The sequence below is a fragment of the Triticum urartu genome, chromosome 4A (genome assembly GCF_056163025.1).
Source record: "Triticum urartu cultivar PI428250 chromosome 4A, HENAU_Tu73, whole genome shotgun sequence".
Classification (NCBI taxonomy): Eukaryota; Viridiplantae; Streptophyta; class Magnoliopsida; order Poales; family Poaceae; genus Triticum; species Triticum urartu.
Window position 1 is genome coordinate 573512590 of NC_141876.1, and position 21072 is coordinate 573533661.

At 47.4% G+C, this 21072-nt stretch overlaps 1 protein-coding gene across 1 annotated transcript; it reads right to left on the minus strand.

The window, feature by feature from the left end:
* Positions 1-2204: 2204 nt before the first annotated feature.
* LOC125552887 (cysteine--tRNA ligase CPS1, chloroplastic/mitochondrial) lies at positions 2205-7183 on the minus strand. The gene is made up of 9 exons (XM_048716595.2): positions 6741-7183; positions 6023-6086; positions 4717-4878; positions 4107-4277; positions 3746-4027; positions 3529-3654; positions 3049-3252; positions 2774-2956; positions 2205-2692 (listed from the first exon to the last, which is right to left on the minus strand). Exons 1-9 carry the CDS (start codon positions 7031-7033, stop codon positions 2486-2488), a joined length of 1692 nt encoding a protein of 563 aa, XP_048572552.1. The 5' UTR covers positions 7034-7183; the 3' UTR covers positions 2205-2485.
* Positions 7184-21072: the final 13889 nt, after the last annotated feature.

The window sequence follows — 21072 nt, forward strand, 5'->3', positions numbered from 1 at the left end:
GAGTTGGACTTCGATCTGAACGTGATGTGCGATGCGGACAGTGGTCTTTGGCGGTGCATCGTGCCCATGATCTGTGTGTACGCCGTCGAGTGGCACTTGCCACACCGCGTGGCCACGCAATTTGGGATGTATCAGCATACCCCCATCGGGCCAGCCCATCGATATCGGCGGCCACGCGCTCCACATGTGAGTGCGCTTGTTCTTCGTGCCCATGATTTCATTGTGTGGCGACTTTATTATGATGTTTCTTGTGGCCTATGCCTTGCAGGATGAGCAGGCAGAAGAATCAGTCGATCACAGACTGGGGAGAGGAGCATAAAACTCATGTGACGGAGTGGAACCGACGGAGGTACCATAAAGATGTGGAGAGGAAAGTGACTGACTGGGATGCTTACCTGGGCCGACACATGAGGTGGTACGATGATGGCCAGAAGCATCATCTTCGTCTCAGGCCTCGGTGGACGGCGCAAGACATCGCAGAGCTGGAGAGGGATGACCCCGAGGAAGAGGCCTACCATACCGGCATCAGAGACATGCATAGTGGATTTAGGGAGTTTGCACCCCTCATCAACAGAGTGGTAAGTTTGAACCGACGGTTGTATTTAAATTATTTTATCGTCATCGTGATTGACTTATGCCGTTACAGTCTGGTGAGCTGAATAGATGCATCTTTGAAGCCTCGGATGCACTAGGTGCTACCCTCGGGATCATACAATCTGATAACAACTTGAGGGGGATGATGAAGGTACAACTTCAGCCTCCTCGAAACAGATGCATCTTTGTTCACTTGCAATCATAAATCTGATACTTAGTATGCCCTTGTTTCATTGTGAGTGCAGAAGTTCGTGAAGCGCTGTCGCAAGCTGGTAGGCCTGCTTGGGTGTGCTGGAGCTGGGTCGGTTGAAGCTTATCATCCTGCAGCCACACAGGGTCACATCGGCTCATCGCGCCATGTTCCCTCGTCGTCTACATTGATTGAGGAGGAGGAGGAGGAGGAGGAGGAGGAGGCCACACATGAAGAAGGGGAGGAGGAGGAGGAGGCCACACATGAAGAAGGGGAGGAGGAGGAGTATTGTGAGGAACAGGAGGATGAGAGCAATGGGGAGGAGGAGTACGATGAAGATTATGGACCTCCACCAACTCAATCATCTCAACCATCTCAGCTGCCGAAGAGGAATCCAAAGAAGAAGGATTTGCTGAGTCCGGACCCTTCCAGAGACCGGTTACTCGACGGGCCAAGAAGAAGACTGAAGAGACTCGTTCAAAGAGTAATGAGGACCGTACCTCCAAGAGGGGAAGGAGTAATTCTGCTCTTGGATAGTTGGCTCTCTTGTAGTTGGTTTGTCTAGTGGTTGTGAATCTACGTGGAACCATGTGTTTGCTATTTGTGAAACTATGTGGAACTCCATTTACTAATTAGTTGAACTCTATTTACTATTTGTGGAACTATGTGTCTATATACTTCAAGTTTTGTTAATGTGTATGTGATGCCCAAGTTTAATTGTTCAAGATCTGTGATATTGTTATGATATTGATTTTAAAAAGAAGCAAGCAATTAGACTTGAAACCATAAAACACAGGACCCTACCACCACGAATCCTAGCGGTAGGGTCACACGGCCTACCGCCAACCACCCTGGGCACTTTGATATTTCGTTACAGAAACTTTGCGAGGCAAAAACCCATCCACACCCTACCGCCAAGGGTTCTGGCGGTAGGGTACTTATCCACGTCAGCTCGGGCAAACGGCCGCTGTCCCGCTCCGTCGCACCCTACCGCCAGGGCTCTTGCGGTAGCCTGGCTAACCCTACCGCCAGAACCAGGCGGTAACGAAAGGGTCAAATCCCGAAACTTTTCTCAATCAGGGTCAGATCCTGAATTTGTATGCCATAACCAAGAAGGGCTGCTGGTGACTGATGGCAAAGACACGCAGTTACTACTTCACCGGCTGTCCTGTAGTGGCACAAAGGACTGCAATAAGTAGCTCGCAACGAGGTAGGTTCACGAGTGAACGTACGTGCTCCTCCGTAGCACCATCGGCTGGATGCTGCTGGACACGGCTCGCAGGGGCATCGTCGTCGTCACAGGCAGAGTCTGAGCATCGACCCGATCACCCGACAGGCAAGCCGCTCGCTCTTCTCTCTCTCTCTCTCTCTCTCATCATCATCATGGTGCAAGATGTGTCCAGTTCTAGTTGTCAGGAGATTATGTACGACGCCACTTCAAGCATTTCATTCGTTCAAATTCAACACGGGAGACTAATAATAACATAACGTATACCAACATATGGAGGGCCCTTCAATTTGTCCTCCTACGCAGCCACCGACACAACACAGGTCTCTTGTCTTCAGTCAACTTTTGGAACCCCTACAGAAACACCACGTCCAAAACTGGCGATATTGCATGAGTAAAATCTGCACCAGCGCAATAAGGTTCGTCCGTTGTACACCTGTCATCTGTTAAACCAAGCACAGATTAATCACCGACTACTCTCGTTCGCATGGTCTCCACACCGTGCCGGTAGGCTCGTCCATCAGGGCGATGCCTTTGCCGGCGAGCTCCTTCCTGATCTGGTCCGACACGTCGAACTGCTTGTTGTTCCTCGCGGCGATCCTCTTCTCAATCTGCTCACTCAGCGACTCCTCGGTCAGCCCTGCCCGCTTCAGCGCCTTATCCTTCAGTTGCTTCAGCACCTGCATTGAATCGAACGTTTGCTCGTGTCACGCATGATTGTCATCAAAAAGAGGAAAAGGGCATGTCTATATAGTTCGTACCTCTGCTAAAGGAGATGGTGGCATCAGACCTAGGATAGATAGCTTGTGCTTAATTTCTGCTCCCAGTGCATTCAGAGCTTGAATGTGATTTTCCGGCTGCTTCTGTGGCCGCTGTTGCTTCTGTTGCTGCTTCTTTTGCTGTTGTTGCTTCTTCTTTTGTTGTTCCAGTTTTTGCTGCAGCTTCTGAAAATAGAAAAATGCGTTTGATGAACCACTGTGAACTGGACATGCATTTGTTCCAGCATTCAAAGCAGCATACTATTGCTTCAACATACCTTCAAGTCATTTAAATTGCCGTTTATTGCCTTCAGCAGCTCCATGAAGCCATCCAGCACATCTGTAGTTCGAAGATCATCTGACATTGATTCCAAAAAAGCTTTATTGTGGTCGTCAATCAGTTTTTGCTCCTCGGCTGGGACTGGGACAGATATATTCTCTTCACGATGCAGAGACACCACTTCATCGCAGTCATATAAAGTCTGCATACAATTTATATCAAGTGAGATGACCAAACATCAAAGGTCTGGTTCAAAATTCAATTGCTGAGACATATAAGTGTGTTGAATGCCTAAACTTTGATTTGAAACCAAATCATGACTAACAAGTACTCCCTTGTCCGAAAATACTTGTCATCAAAATAGATAGAAAGGGATGTATCTAAAACTAAAATACGTCTAGATACATCTCCTTTTATTCATTTTGATGACAAGTATTTCAGGACGGGGGGAGTATGATTGAAGTTCCAAGTAAATCACCTGATAAATGTAGTACACACGATCAGATGCAATCTCAAGTGCTTTATCAGAATGATTCGCGTCTGATTTATAATGGGTGCGCATCAGGAAAAATCTCAGCGCCAAAGGATGATACAGAGTTATAATCTGAAAAGAAGAGAAATGTGAGATATCTCAGGAAACACCATACAGGTTTAAATGAGAATTATTAAAAGGAATCAGGTATCCATCTCCTTACATCTCTGATTGTGAAGAAGTTATTAACTGATTTTGACATTTTCTGATCATCGATGTTAATAAAGCCATTATGCATCCAGCATTTGACCTCACTTTCTGGATAAGCCGCTCGGCTTTGTGCAAGCTCATTCTCATGATGAGGAAATATCAAATCTTTGCCTCCACCATGAATATCAAACACGTGCCCTAGATAGTGAGCACTCATCGCACTGCATTCAATATGCCATCCTGGTCTTCCGTCACCCCAAGGGCTCTCCCAAGAAGGCTCACCTTCCTTAGCAGCCTGGACACGGTAATTCAAGCATAAGAAGAAAGTGGCAGTGTGCAAGAGTAAACTCTACACAACAACATATCAAACTTACCTTCCATAATGCAAAGTCTGCAGGGTTCCGCTTTCTTGTATCGACAGCAACCCGTGAACCAGCACGATTATGGTCTAATATCCGGCCAGATAAACTGAGATATTCAGGAAAATTGTCGACGGAGAAGTAAACATCACCGTCTACAACATAGGCCTTGTCATTCTTGATTATCTGTTCACAAACATACACAAAACTGGAAGAGTTTTACCAAGTGAAGAAAAATCTTACAGTGTGAGATAAAAGGGACGTTAGAACAATTTTAAAGAACAATTGTCACATACAGTATGTTGTTAAACATGATCATGATGGCAGGTGAAATAAGGTGCATGAGAAACCGTGGCTGGGTTTATTTCTACTCCCTCCGTCCCAAAATTCTTGTCTTAGATTTGTCTAGATACGGATGTATCTAATATTAAAACGTAACTAGATACATCCGTATTTAGACAAATGTAAGACAAGAATTTTGGGACAGAGGGAGTACTTTATTACTCCATATGGTGACAAACAGATGCAGTTAGTCATCTTTTAAAAAAAGCAACAAGCTGGAAAAATATCATGGCGTCATAGCGTTTGAGGTAATTCTGAACAGTAAAGGACAAATTGAAAATACCTCTTTGATTAAGTCTATGATATTGTCAATATGCTCTGTCACGCGTGGCTCATGAGTAGGGGGCAGGCACTGAAGCTCAGTCACATCAGCGAGGAACTCAGCGATAAACCGACTGCTCAAGTCAGTAACAGTTTCACCATTTTGATTTGCCCGTTTAATAATCTGCAAAACCATAGCAAGTTCTGGAATCATTACAACAATACATGCTAAGGAAATAAGTTCATCTGGAAAAAATAATCTTAAGAAGTGCAGAAAATCGCATCATGCTGAGCAGATGAACAGAGTTAAGTGTTGATCGAAAAAGGAAATATAGGATGATAGCAACATATAAATGCTAAGTCATCAATTTTCACTAAAAAAAAGCACCACCCAAACTCCCCATGAATCATGCACCCACCCACGATGGTAGCTGATAGTCATGGCTGACAGCAACTGTTACCTCTGGCAAAAAATGGTGCATATCAAGAACAGACATTTTTATTGAGCTTCGTTCAGAAGTAAAGAAAATTGACTTAGGCTCCTTTGGTTCAAAGGAGAAGTGTAGGGAAAATCTAGGAATAGGAATCTTATCTATGGTGGTATAGTTCATGCCTTCAGTTCAAAGGAATGGGGCAAAGGAAAAATGGAGGAAATTTTCAAAGAAAAGCGCAGGAATTCTAACATCCACTTGGACCTCTTTTTCAAATTCCTATGCACGAAGAATGAAACTAAGATCATTAGTGGCATAACAACATTCTAAGTACACATTTTCATGTGGTTTGACTTTTCTTTGACCATGTTTATTAGGATTCCGGTGTTTTTGCAATTCCTGTGAACCAAACATCCAAGTTGACAGAAGTCCTATGTTTAACAATCCCCCGTTTTACGCATGCGCTCCTATCATATTCCTATGTTTTTCTATTCCTGCGTTTTTAGAATCCTCTGAACCGAAGGAATCCTTAGAAATATCTTGTACATCAGAACCAGTATCCAATCGAGCTACCAAAATCAGTCAGATGTAATTGTGTTTGCTTACAATTATCTAATTTTAAATTGAAGAGAAATTTTAGTGTAATCTGAGACTTTTTACCAATCCCACCAAGTGGCTGACAAACTTCTTTGCCAGACATATGGAGATCACAATAACTTCTTTGCCAAACTTCTTTACAGAGGGAGTATATGTTTAGAAGAAAATAATGCAGTCCTTTGTTAAAAAAATAGATTGTTGAACCCATTCAGGTATTAGTTTACATGCGAGAAATTCAGCTTATGTAAAACAAATATCCTTCCATTTTCTCAACTAGTAATGTTCTTGATGGATTATTACCTTATCATCGATATCGGTGAAGTTGCGCACATATTCAACTTCATACCCCAAGAATTTAAGATACCTGCATTGAATCAAGGACCAATATTAAGTATTTTACCAAAACGTTAGACACAAAAACAGCAGTAGAAACCACTTAATGCAATTGTTATTCTGCTCAATTACCATATAGTGTTCTAGAAAATGTATCAAAAATTCATTTTAATAGACTGGATACAAGTTTGTTGCATCAGCTAATCTAAGCTGGTACAAGTTAAGCACTGCCGCATGTCGAATATATGGAAGTAACTTATGCGAACTGCGGAAGGCACAAAAGGCAAGAGAAATGACCAGAAGTGAAGGGTTTAAGCTATAGCACAAGTCAATAAACACATAATCAGATTCCAGAAACTACTGGAACATATGCGGATAAGACATTGTTGAAATCCATGAAGGGTACTAAACATACCATATCAATTCCACAACATTTCACTAGAGTTAAGTGGAGCAATTACCATTTGGGAGCATAGATCAAATAATCCTAGATCCAAGCACCCACCCTGCCTCTAGCGCTAAGCTAAACCCCCTAGTCCCCACACACTTCGAAGCACCAAATTCAGCAGGATACCAGCCGAAGTTCCACCGACTAAACGCATCGAGCTACACGCTCACAGCGAACCGATCTCGGGAATTGCGAATCTAGGCAGCGAACGGGCACCGGATCGGAGCAGGGAGGTACCTGTAGAGGACGTCGAAGGCGACGTAGGCGCGGGCGTGGCCTACGTGGCTGAAGTCGTACGGCGTGACGCCGCAGACGTACATGCCGACCTTGCCCTCGACGCGCGGCACGAAGGGCTCCTTCTTCTTCGTCATCGAGTTGAAGAGCTGCAGCGGCGGCGGCGACGCCGTGCCCACCACCGCGGTTGTGGGGGCGGAGGGGGGAGCGGTCGCGGCCGGCGTCGCCGTCGCGTCCTCCGCGACAGTGAGACTGGAGAGAAGGGTTGCCGCCGGCTCCGGCGTGTTCTCGGCCATCCCGGGGACGGAGGGGAGGCAGGGCAGACGCGCTAACCCTAGAACCTGCGGCGGCGGCGGCGGGGCAGCGTACAGGGGAGGAGAGCACTGGTAAGCGAACGGGGATTTGCGGTGCGATCCCTGCCTTTAATTTGTGGGGATTAGTTGGAGAAATTTTAAGACGCTCCTCTCGGATGGGAGGGGATTCGGGAGGATTTTGAGGCATTTATCCTCAAATACCCTTTAATTCCGTGTCAACGGATTGTCAAAAAGGAAACAAAATCCGTGTCAACTGAATAGGCCCTTATTATCTTTTTTTTTGGTAAAACTTGTACTTCCTTTGTCCTAGAATATAAGAACGTTTTTGACACTGTGCTAGTATTAAAAACGTTCTTATATTTCAGATGAAAAAACGTTCTTATATTTTGGAACGGAGTATATTTTGGAACGGAGGGAGTACTATTATTACTCACACCACAGCAAAATTACAATCTCTACTCCTAATATCTCACTTGATAGGATACTCGTGGTTTTTTCGTCCCCCTACACACGCACCCAGAAAAATCCCACCCCGCACGAAATGAAGAAAACCCCGATCAACTCGCTCCTCTCGATCCCCTCGAAGAACTCCCAGAGTAAACGCCGTCGTCGCCGACGTACGATCTTCCTGACACAGCCGCATGAGATCGCCGCCGCTGACCTCACAGAGAAGACGCCGCTGGATCTCGTGCCATCTCACTGCCGCGATCCCCTCGTGGCCGCCCCGCCTTCCTCGGTTCCTTCCCTCATCAACTCCCTCGTCCTAGGGTTTCGCTCCGCCACAACCGTCGCCTCCTCACGAGAGCGAGCGGGTAGGATTACGCTCCGCTGTCGACGTCGCCTCCTCGCACCATCGCCGCCTTGCACCGACGCCCAGGTTGCCGACGGCTCACACTAGCACTCAGATCGCCGCCGGCTCGCACCAATGCCCAGGTCACGGCCGGTTCCTCCCCGCCTGCCTCGATCCTACTGTCCTGACCTAGAGTACAAGCGGCGCCTGTGTCAGAGACGTCGGCCCCGATGACGGTGAGGAGTACGGCGCACCTCCACGACGACACCTCGCTACTATCGCTCGGCATAGACCGGCGCACGTCCCCCTCCTAAAGATGGGTAGGTTCTTGTGATGCCCCTTCCATCCCCGGAATTCCTCGCCCCCTCCCCCTCTCGTCTTGATGCCGAGGCTGACGCGGCGGCCGATTGGCGTTGGGGGCTCGTGATCATGTGCGACGACCACATCGTTCGGTGCTGCTATTTTCCATTCGCTGCTGGGTTGCTTCTACTCTCCACCAATCTCTCAAGTGGGCGGAGAGTAGGTTTGAGCTCAATTTCGATGCAGACATGGATTGGGATGTGATGCTGTAGTTGCTAATTAAGTGATTTGGATCCTGCCCTCAATTAGAGTTCTCAATCTCAAAGAAGTGGCGTTTATGAATTTTATTACTATTTTTCAGCTTGAATGGATTGTAGCTTCGCTTTAACTGAGTGATAGTTGTATTTGACTGCATAACTAGATTAATTCATTTCATGGCAGATGCTAGTTTTGACCTTGGTTGATCATGCTTTGTTCCATGTTTGACCCGCAACATATTTTCTATGCATTCGCGGAAATGATAACTGAATAATTACTTCGTAGTGCAGAACATCTTGCTTAATACCCGAGTCCCCGTCCCTCGTTACTATAGGTTTATTTTCCCAATCACATGGATTGATTTTTTCACCCAAAAAGGTTAGAAATCAACTGCTTTGCATGACCAAGTGAGTTGTGACGCCTCCGATTCAACCGTACACTAATCATACACGCAAACGTGTACGATCAAGATCAGGGACTCACGGGAAGATATCACAACACAACTCTAAACACAAAAGAAAGTCATACAAGCTTCATATTACAAGCCAGGGGCCTCGAGGGCTCGAATACATAGCTCGATACATAAGCGAGTCAGCGGAAGCAACAATATCTGAATACAGACATAAGTTAAACAAGTTTTGCCTTAAGAAGGCTAGCACAAATATCAATGATCAAAGAGGCAAGGCCTCCTACCTGGGACCTCCTAACTACTCCTGGTCGTCGGCGGGCTAGGCACCCTCGGGGTAGTAGTAGTAGTCGTCGGAGGTGGCATCTGGCTCCTGGGATCCACCATCTGATCGCAGTAACCGGATATATGGGAAAAGGAGGTAGCAAAGCAACCGTGAGTACTCATCCAAAGTACTTGCAAGACTTACATCAGATCTATACTAAGTATGCATCAGTATCAAAGGAATGGTTGTATCTGTGGACTGAACTATAGAATGCCAGAATAGAGGGGAAGGCCTAGTATATCGAAGACTAGCATCTTCAAGCATCTTGCAGCATTCAGAAGAGTATAGAATAGCATTTTATAATTAACAAGCATGTTGTAGAATTAATGCCCAGAGATCCTTCCTCGACTCCCTGCGAGAAAGCAATCCTGGAGCCACATATCCATCACATGCCTCAAGTATCCATTTCTAGGTGTAATATATCAGTATACAAGTCTGAACGTCCATTACCGTGGACACGGTATTCGAATAGATAACTTCTCTGCAAGGTGCACCAAATTACCCAACACGCTCGATCACTATGGCCGGACACACTTTTCTGAGTCAATGCCCGGCCTCGGAAGATCAACATGTCGCAACCCTGTTGGGAAACGTAGCATGCAATTTCAAAAAGTTTTCTACGCTCACGAAAGATCTATCTAGGAGATGTATAGCAACGAGAGGGGGAGAGTGTGTCTACGTACCCTCATAGACCGAAAGCGGAAGAGTTTGACAACGCGGTTGATGTAGTCGAACTTCTTCTCGTTCCGACCGATCAAGCACCGAACGTACGACACCTCCGAATTCATAGGGAATGACTTTCATTCTCTCTCTATCTTTTTCCATGGTTGGGCTTTGAGTCTTACTCAACTTCACACCTTGCAACACAGGCAAGAACCCTTTCTTTGACTGGTCCATTTTGAACTTCTTCAAAATCCTGTCAAGGTATGTGCTATGTGAAAGTCCTATTAAGCGCCTCGATCTATTTGAAGGAAATATGCCCTAGAGGCAATAATAAAGTTGTTATTTATATTTCCTTATATCATAATAATTGTTTATTATTCATGCTAGAAATGTATTAACTAGAAACTTGGTACATGTGTGGATACATAGACAAAACACAGTGTCCCTAGTAAGCCTCTACTAGACTAGCTCGTTAATCAAAGATGGTTAAGTTTCCTAGCCATAGACATGTGTTGTCATTTGATGAAGGGAATCACATCATTAGGAGAATGATGTGATGGACAAAACTCATCCGTTAGCTTAGCATAATGATCGTTAAGTTTTATTACTAATGCTTTCTTCATGACAAATACTTATTCCTTCGACTATGAGATCATGCAACTACCGAATACCGGAGGAATACCTTGCGTGCTATCAAACGTCACAACATAACTGGGTGATTATAAAGATGCTCTACAGGTATCTCCGAAGGTGTTTGTTGGGTTGGCATATATCGAGATTAGGATTTGTCACTCCGAGTATCGGAGAGGTATCTCTGGGCCCTCTCGGTAATGCACATCATGATAAGCCTTGCAAGCAATGTGACTAATGAGTTAGTTGCAGGATGATGCATTACGGAACAAGTAAAGAGACTTGCCGGTAACGATATTGAACTAGGTATGAAGATACCGATGATCGAATCTTGGGCAAGTAACATACCGATGACAAAGGGAATAATGTATGTTGTCATTACGGTACGACCGATAAAGATCTTCGTAGAATAGGTAGGAACCAATATGAGCATCCAGGTTCCGCTATTGGCTATTGACCGGAGAGGTGTCTCGGTCATGTCTACATAGTTCTCTAACCCATGGGGTCCGCACGCTTAATGTTCGATGACGATTTTGTATTATATGAGTTATGTGATTTGGTGACCGAATGTTGTTTGGAGTCGCAGATGAGATCATGGACATACAAGGAGTCTCGAAATGGTCGAGAGGTAAAGATTCATATATGGGACGATAGTATTCGGACACCGGAAGTGTTCTGAGGGTACCGGGTACGTATCGGGTCACCGGAAGGGGTTCCGGGCAACCCCGGCAAACTATATGGGCCTAATGGGCCAAGAGAGGGACACACCAGCCCCTAAGGGGCTTGTGCACCCCCTATAGGCCGAAATAGGAGGAATAGGAAAGGAGGGAAGGAGAAGGAAAGGGGAGGATTCGGCCTCCCCCTTTCCTTCCCCTCCCCCCTCTCTTTCCTTCCCCCTTCGATGCATATGGAAGGGGGGAGGCCAACTTGGAGGAGGCGCCCAAGTAGGATCCCTCCTACTTGGGGTGCCCCTTGTTGCTCCCCTCCCTCTCCCACCTATATATATATATATGTGGGGGGGGGGCACCGCTAGAACACATAACATTTATTTCTAGCCGCGTGCGGCGCCCCCCTCCGCAGTTTACGCCTCCGGTCATATTCACGTAGTGCTTAGGCGGAGCCCTGCACGGATCACTTCACCATCACCGTCACCACACCGTCGTGCTGACGAAACACCATCAGCGGATCACTTCACTTCACCATCACTTTGCTAGATCAAGAGTTTGAGGGACGTCATCGAGCTGAATGTGTGCAGAACTCGGAGGTGTCGTACGTTTGGTGCTTGATCGGTCGGAACGAGAATAAGTTCGACTACATCAACCGCGTTGTCAAACGCTTCCGCTTTCGGTCTACGAGGGTACGTAGACACACTCCCCCCCTCCCGTTGCTATGCATCTCTGATGCGGCTTGAAGCTACGTTGGTATTTCCCCAAAGAGGAAGGGATGATGCAGCATAGCAGTGGTAGGTATCTCCCTCAGATATGAAACCAAGGTTATCGAACCAGTAAGAGAACCAAGCAACACAACGTAAATAGCCCCTGCACACAAATAACAAATACTCGCAACCCGACGTGTAAAAGGGGTTGTCAATCCCTTTCGGGTAGCGGCGCCTCAAGATAGGCAAACAGATGTGAGACAAAATTGTAGTAGATTGATAGATCGAACGCCAAATAAAATAAATAAAATGCAGCAAGGTGTTTTTGGTTTAATAGATCTGAAAAATAAAAGCAAAGGAAAAGTAGATCGCAAAGGCAAATAATATGAAAAGGAGACCCGGGGGCCGTAGGTTTCACTAGTGGCTTCTCCCGAGAAAAATAGCAAACGGTGGGTAAACAAATTACCGTTGGGCAATTGATAGAATTTCAAATAATCATGACAATATCCAGTCAATGATCATTATATAGGCATCACATCCAAGATTAGTAGACCGACTCCTGCCTGCATCTACTACTATTACTCCACACATCTACCGTTATCCAGCATGCATCTAGTGCATTAAGTTCATGGAGAAATGGAGTAATGCAAAGAACGATGACATGATGTAGACAAGATCTATCTATGTAGAGATAGACTCCATCGCTTTATCCTTAGTAGCAACGATACATACATGTCGGTTCCTTTTCTGTCACTGGGATCAGGCACCATAAGATCGAACCCATTACAAAGCACCTCTTTTCATTGCAAGATAAATAGATCAAGTTGGCCAAACAAAACCCAAATATCAAAGAAGAAATACGAGGCTATAAGCAATCATGCATATAAGAGATCAAAGAAACTCAAATAACTTACATGAATATAAAAAGATAGATCTGATCATAAACTCAAAGTTCACTGGATCCCAACAAACACACTGTCGGGGATATACCCCGCGGTATGATCCGGCCGGACTTGGCGACTCACTGGTGACCCGCCGTGACTTGGTGACTCACTAAGTGACCCGCTTGGATCTCTCCACTCACTGATGACCTGGCCGAACCAGGTGACTCATTGGTGACCTGGCAGGCGGGTCAGAGGAGCGACAAGACCCGGTGGACCAGAAGGTGATTCATGGAAGTCCGGCTCAAGCTATGGTGGGCCGGTTTAAGAGGAAAGCATAAGAAATATTCCCTTACAAAGGAAGCAAGACTAGAACTCCACTTGTGATAGAGTAATCCTAATCCTAATAGGAATAGTCATGTAAGCCGCCCCTTCAACATATGTAAGGAGGGGCGGGGCACCCCAAGAGGGACATATTTCATAAGTTGGGTTTAGACAGACAAGTCAATAGCTCTCGAGATAGAGCAGCCTTGTAATCTTGATCATCATTAATGTTAATGAAGCAGGATGTAGGTTTTTACCTTCATCGTGAGGGGCCGAATCTGGGTAAAAACCTCACGTCTCTCGTCCCGATCAACCCCTCTCAAGCTACCACATAGATGCGTTGGCTTCACGACTAAATCCTCACACTAGGATATCTGCCGTGACGATTCCACGACAGTTGACGCCCACCTACGCACGGTGATGTTGAGTTCTTGGAGGAATCTATCATGGGGATTGAGAAATTCGCAATCTTTTTGGATAAAGAAGTGCCGACACGAAAGATCTATATCATCGACAGGCAGTTGGAGCAACGATACAAAATTTAAATTCAGAGGAAATTAGGGTTACGGCCTGTGCGCTGCCACAAGCGTCTCTGGCGATCTGTCAATCAGAAGAACATAATTTTTTTTCTGCTACAGCGCCCGACGCGATCCATCAAGACGAGCAGGAGTTCATAAGTACTTGCGCAGATTATCCAAAACTGCAACGTCACATCAACTAGTGGCAGCCTGTTCACGCATGGAAGTACTAATATACCAATGCCAAGGCTTCAATCAACCAAAGGCTGAGCCTTCCACGCAAGGATCCAAAACTCCGAAACGAAGGAGTTATTTAGATGGCACGGATTTCGAGGAAGCTACTAGCGGTCCGTCAATACTAAGCCGGCTCGGTTTTGGGTGAGTCGCGGTAGGAAGCTGAGATCGCTGACAAGATTTCCGCCGTGTTTATCTTTTTGGTTCTGCCAAGTTGCTGTGGTGCTCCAAGAACAGTTGTCCGAGTCAGAGGCGATGGAAACAACTAGTAAGACAAGACTACATTATGGCAGCTAATAGTACTACTAGTAGTACGCTAGTCATGGCAAGGCTCCAATTAGTATGAGTGTATGACACGTGCCCCAAGGCATCCAACCTGCCCATGTGATACTAGAAACAAGATGATCGCCTCTGCTGCCTTCTCCGCCGGGTGGCCGAGCTGCTATCACTGCTGGCGCGGCCCCGTCACCAACCAGCCATTGCTTGCTCGTCATTTAGCTGCCGTCGCGTGGAAATCTCGCCACCGCGGCCGGACGTGGCCTCGCTTCACCTCTGCTGCCTTCTCCGCCGGGTGGCCGAGCTGCCGCGCCGGCTTGCCGCCTCTGCCGCAGCCTCGCCTCGCAGGCGCCTCTCTGCTGCTAGGTGTTTTTATGGAATCCCAGAAACATGATGGACAGCTAGTAGCTTGTACTGCTGTTATCCTCGCTTATGTGGAGATTATGAACGGAGAAAGCAAAACCGGAGGGAGTACCAGTAAGTGCACAATGCAATTATGCATATAATACACAGAAAGCTCTCCTAGCCTGCAAGTAAAGATGACCAGGTGATATCCGTCCGGTTTATTTCAGCACATATTAATTTTTGTGTGAACAATTACCTTGCCTTTCGATACTTTTTGATGCAGGACAATTATTCATTACTAATGAGGTATTATATTACGGGTACGAAGCACGCGATAGCAACATTTTGCACCGGCGTTTCGTCTGTGTCATACCACCCGATGAATGAACATGCGCAACTCGCCGTCCCTGTGGCCCAGTTTATATCAACTCGTTGGGACCGTGCCCGAGATTGATTCGCCGTCCGCGCGGCTTACCGTGCCTGCGATTGACTCGCCCGTCCGCGCCGGCTTACAACGCCGCGGCCGGCTCATCTGTCTGCTCCCGTGATGATAATTACTGGCCTGACGTATCAGGTGAAATCCATCCAATATATTTTTTATATTATGTATTGCTTTCTTTAAAAGAGCAATTACTCTGGTTTGCAAGTTCTTTAATGCAGGACAAGTTGTCTGCTGCAAAAGGGATTGTTATATCACTGAGCTATTGAATGACTCATACCCAAGGTTTACATCACGGTCAAATATGAAGAATCTCAAGACAACTCCTCGAGTCGCCTTAAGACTCGGGGGCTACAATGTCATGACTCGAGGAGTTGTCTTGAGATTCTCCGCAGCCTTCTTCGTCATCTTCTCTTTCGGGCCAAGGAGGCCGAGCCCCTGGACCAGGCGGAGCGAGCCGCGCTGTGCCACGGGCACCTTGCAGTTCTGGGCTGCCTGACGCGCGCTCTGACGCGGCGGGGAAACTGACGTAGCTCGGACCTTGGGTGGAGCAGAGCTACGCTTGGATGGCGGCTGGGCGAGCAGGGGGGTCGGCTTGTCGCAGAAGAGGCGCTGTCATGCCCGCCATCGGCACGCGCGGTGGCATTGCCATCCTATGGAACAAAGATCTCGTAGATGTCGTCACCCATGCTGTTGGCCAATTTGCTGTCACGATCAGGGTCACCGTAGCTAGAGGCCACACACCCTTTTGGCTAACCACGGTCTACGGACCAAACGACGACGCAAGCAAAGAGGTTTTTCTCGCTGAGATCTCGAGCACGGCCCCGCACATGTCTGAACCTTGGATAATCAGCAGTGATTTCAACCAAATCTACGAGGCAAGGGAGAAGAACAACCTCAACCTCAATAGAAGGCTGATGGGCCGCTTCAGGGCGGCCATTGACAGAGCGGGTCTTCGCAACTCAAATAGCAACCGCAGGTACACCTGGAGCAACGAGCGCGACAATCCAACCTTAGTGGGCATCGACAAATTCTTCTGCAACGTACCATGGGAAACCCCTTTTCCCCTGACCATGCTCATGGCCGCCTCCACTGCCTGCTCCGACCATTGCCCGCTGGTGCTGTCCGATGCGGCGGGGCCCCGCCGGCGCAAATGCTTCAAGTTCGAGTCCTTCTGGCCGCGCTTCCCGCGCTTCGCGGAGACGGTGACCGCGGCCTGGGCGCGGCCAGTGGCTGCCTCGTGCGCATTCACCTGCCTTCACGGCAAGCTTGCTCGTACGGCCAAAGACCTACGGATTTGGAGCCAGGGCCTCTTCGGTGATGCAAAGCTGCAATTCCATATGGCCTGCGAGGTCATCTTGCGCCTCGACGAGGCCCAGGAAAGGCGCCAGCTCTCGTCGGCCGAACGCGACCTGCGCAGGAGCCTGAAGCTCAGACTGCTGGGGCTGGCAGCGATCGAGAGATGCAGGAAGAGGCAGGCCTCCAGGCTCACCTGGCTACGCTCCGGCGACGCCCCAACAAAGTTCTTCATGGCAAAAATCTGCTCGCGGAAGAGAAACAACTTCATTCACTCTCTGAAGGTCAATGATATAGTAGTCACGGCGCACATCGACAAAGAAGCAGCAATTCACAACCACTACGACAACATCCTGGGGGCTACAAAGCAGCGCTCGTCTACAATTAACTGGGGGCAAATCGACATGCCCACAATCCAAGGTGGTGGGCTGGATAACCCCTTTTCCGAAGAAGAGGTGTGGGCGGCGATTCAGGCATCTTCAGCAGAGAAATCCCCCGGGCCAGATGGCTTCAACGGCACATTCTTCCGATCGTGCTGGCAGATTATCAAAGTAGACGTCATGCAGGCCTTCAATCAATTCTACAACCTGGCGGGCAACAATTTTGGCTTGCTCAACTCCGCAATCGTAGCCCTAATCCCCAAGAAAGACGGCGCGAACGACATCAACCACTACCGTCCGATTAGCCTGATTCACTCCATCGCTAAGCTAGTCTCCAAAGTGCTATCGATCAGGCTCGCCCCGATCGTCCAACGCATCATATCGCCGGCCCAGACAGCTTTTCTGAAAACAAGATGTCTTCATGGCAATTTTGTCTACGTCCAAAATTGTGTGAAAGCTCTACACCGGAAAAAGACGCCGGCTGTGCTCCTCAAGTTAGACATCTCCAGGGCCTTCGATAACATTTCGTGGGAATATCTGCTTGAGCTCATGGTGAACCTAGGTTTTAGTGCGAGATGGCGGGATTGGATCACCATGCTGCTCGCCACCTCATCGTCGGCCTTCCTCCTCAATGGCGTCCCTGGCAAATCCATCATGCATCGGCGCGGCCTACGGCAGGGCGACCCCCTGTCGCCGCTCCTGTTCATCCTGGCGATCGATCCCATCCATCGCCTCCTCAAAGCGGCTGAAGAAGAACTACATATTACGCCAGTGCCAGGCAGGGAGATCAAATTTAGGGTTAGCCTATATGCCGACGATGCCATCATCTTCGCGAACCCCATTAGAGAGGAGATTGACTACCTTATGGATATGCTTGAGAGCTTCGGCGATGCTACGGGCCTGAAGATAAACAACGCCAAGTCTACGGCATCTCCGATTTTCTGTTACGACGTCGACCTCAGCACGGTGCTCCAGTCTTTTGGGGGTCCGATCGCGCAATTCCCGATCAGATACCTGGGGCTTCCACTCACAATTGGCTGGCTTAGGCTAGTGCATCTTCACTTCATACTGGATAGAATTCGGGCTAGATTAGCGGGCTGGAAAGGGAAAATGCTCTCCATGGCCGGGCGCAGAGTCCTCGTTAGATGCGTCCTCACCGCCATGCCAACGTTTGCCCTTACGGCCCTCAAAATCCTAGTGAAGCTGCTGAAAGAAATAGACAAATGCAGACGTCGCTTCCTCTGGGGACACGATCAGGAGCTCACCGGCGGTAGCTGCAAAGTGAACTGGGCTCGGGTCTGCTCCCTGATCGAGCACGGAGGCCTTGGCATCCTTGACCTATCCAAGTTCAGCCGTGCTCTCCGCCTTCGCTGGCTCTGGCATGCTTCGAAAAGCCCGGAGCGCCCATGGGCAGGAACATAACTGCCATGCGATGCCTCCGATCACGCCCTCTTTAGTGCGGCAACAAAGGTGACTATAGGCAATGGCAAGATGGCTAGCTTCTGGCACACGGCTTGGATCGATGCGCTTCCGCTGAAGCTCCTCCACCCCAACCTCTTCAAACACTCCAGAAGAAAGAACAGATCGGTGGCGCAGGCACTTCTCAAAGACCGCTGGGTTTCTGACCTAGCGCACAGCGACGTCGGTTCTATAGCACAGGACGTGCTCAACTTACACCGCCGGCTGCAATCGTACCATCTCCAGGAAGCCAACCAAGACCAAATCGCCTGGAAGATTGAAGCATCCGGTCAGTACACGGCTCACTCTGCCTACCGCGCCCAGTTCCATGGCTCTGTGCAGACTCAGTTTCGCGAGCTGATCTAGAACACCCGAGCACCTGCAAAGCTGAAGATCTTTGCCTGGCTGCTCCACCAGAACTGGCTCTGGTGCAATGATAGGCTGCAGCGGCGAGGATGGCCGAACAGCTACTTCTGTCAGTTATGCCTCCGAAACCTGGAAAACTCCGAGCATTTGTTCTGGCTTTGCCCCCTCGCGGCGGCAACCTGGAATGCTATTGCTGCATGGAAGTGCTGCCGCGCACTAGGCCAGGAATCCTGGATCAGCAACGCAACCTCTCTTGACAAGTTCAAAGCTATGTCAGATGCAACGCCTCCATCCCACAGGAAAGCTATCAGGTCTCCCGCAATGCTTGTCCTTTGGAAGATCTGGCAAGAGAGGAATCACTGTATATTTAGGGCAAAAGAGGCCAAGGTGGAAGACCTTCTCAACGAGATCATGAGAGAGCTAAGCCTCTGGCAACAAGCCGGCATCAAGTAAATTCAGAGCCCTTTCGGGGACCCGCTGGGAGAGTAGACTAGTGGCATGTGCCTGGTGGCACCTTGCTTTCTTTTTTTCTCTGTTCTTCTTCTTCCTTACTTTCCTTGATCTTCGGATCTCCACCTTATCGCTTTGTCATCTGCTCCCTGCTTATGATCAATGAAACACCAGCCTTCGCTGGTCCTTAAAAAAAAAACAATGACATGACTCAGCAAAATTGGTCAGTATCAATAATCCAGTACTCCGGGTCATTGGAGAGAAAAAATAACCCAGCCCCGAAGACTACTACTATATTGATAAGAATTTAAAGGCCGTCAGAAAATTTCCGGTTCAAAATGAAGAATGTCGGTTTAAAATCCGGCTCAAGGTAAACCTGTCTCCCACAAAGCTTTGAAGCTCTCAATATCCGGTTTGAAATTCCGGTTTAAAAAGAATTCATCTCTCGAAAGTTCGAGTTTTCAGAAAAAATTACAGGGACCAAAGAGAGTTTGTTGCACAGAACAACTCGAACATAGGCACCTGGTGAGCACAGCTCAAAAATATATCACTTGGGGGCTTTCGGCTTATTGAGCTATGATTACCCTTTGATCCGGCTCATAGCCATAGTTACAGGTCATTTGGGGGCTTCCTGTTCAAACATAGGTCGTATTCGAACCAAAGAGAACATAGCTGTCAGTACCCTCTTGATCGGCGCAATGCCAAACCCACTAGGGGGCTTCTTGATCGTATTCGAATCATAGCTTAACCCCTTTTGGGCCCGACTTTGATAGTATTCGAATCAGAGTCGTTAAAAACTCTCAAGGTCATTTGGGGGCTTCCTGTTCAAACATAGGTCGTATTCGAACCAAAGAGAACATAGCTGTCGGTACCCTCTTGATCGGCGCAACGCCAAAACCACTAGGGGGCTTCATGATCGTATTCGAATCCTAGCTTAACCCCGTTGGTCCGGTTTACTGATCGTATTCGAATCAGAAGCCTCATTTTTTCTCTGTTTAGCTTAAGTTTTTTGAAAACAATCTTTGGTTTTGTCTTGAGACCTTTTTGTTCATATCTGAAGCATATATGTGGTTTCGATTAACCCAGCTTGACTTTGGATGATAAGTCGCCATATATGACAATCATAAACATTTGGAAGTTTTGGCTTCTAAAGATTGGGTTATCACCCTTACTGCACAGGTATCCTAAACCGGCAGTACGATTCAATATCACAGGAATCGATTTTCCAAACCGGATTATATTATTCAAATCTTTAATAGCCAACATGGCTGGATTTTTATTATGGTTATCAATAGCCAATATTATGATGGAGGTCTTCAAAGTCACTTCAGCGCAATGGTTATTATCTTATTAATGGACATGATTTATTTTTACAATGGAGGGAATAGTCCCGAGCTGCTGCAGGCTTACGACCCGACACTTGGGGGCTACATTATTCAAATTGAGATTACATCAAATATGCAAGTCCCATGTCACTGCCAGCATGCACCATGGCACTTGGGGGCTAATGTAAAGTCATTTTTTATCAACTTATTGAAGACCCGACTCATCCCATTGTAATGAGCCGGCCCTTGGGGGCCACCAATTGCTCCTGTCAACAATTCAAGGTATACAAATTTTATTCCATTATATTGAAGGGTCCACTGCTCAGTTGGTAAAGCATAAAGCTCTTAACCTTGTGGACTTGGGTTCAAGCCCCATGATGGGGGTTACATCATACGATGTTCTTTTCAAAGAACTATATATAAAGTCCCAGCTCAATATTAACTTACTGAGCTGGCCCTTGGGGGCTACACGTTGTTGTTCAAGTCTACATGATCATATTTATAAAGTCCCTGCTCATTATTGCATAATGACTCGGCACTTTGGGGCTACACTGGTTGAAGTTTTTATGAGCATAAAGGCAATTATAAGTCCCAGGCTGCTGCAAGCATGACAACCCGGCACTTGGAGGCTACATATATGGAATATTCAGTTTTGACTAGTGACTGAGATGAACAACATGGATTTCTTCAAAGTGGCATTATTTATATTGAAGCAAGTCTTAAGTCATCACTTTGTTCTGCTCAAGACTTGGGGGCTATAGGTAATATGGATATAAGGGAGAAATATCTTCCAATTTTCAGTTTTAAGCAAACCAGATTGACCCGGCGTCAGCAACAATCATGACTCGGTGTCACCAATAACTATGACCTGGCGTCGGCAACAATTATGACCCGATGCTATCAATATTTACAAACCGGATATTTTGGCAATGATAAACCGACAAGTTCTACATCTTCAAGCCGGCTGAAAATCAGATGAGTA

What these genes read in the sequence shown, in the direction of transcription:
- LOC125552887 (XM_048716595.2), bottom strand. Translation starts at nt 7,033, where the DNA reads ATGGCCGAGAACACGCCGGAGCCGGCGGCAACCCTTCTCTCCAGTCTC. An exon ending in CAGACTTTGCATTATGGAAG is followed by an intron (nt 4,028 to 4,106) that starts GTAAGTTTGATA and finishes TACCGTGTCCAG; the next exon opens with GCTGCTAAGGAAGGTGAGCC. An exon ending in CACCATCTCCTTTAGCAGAG is followed by an intron (nt 2,693 to 2,773) that starts GTACGAACTATA and finishes GATTCAATGCAG; the next exon opens with GTGCTGAAGCAACTGAAGGA.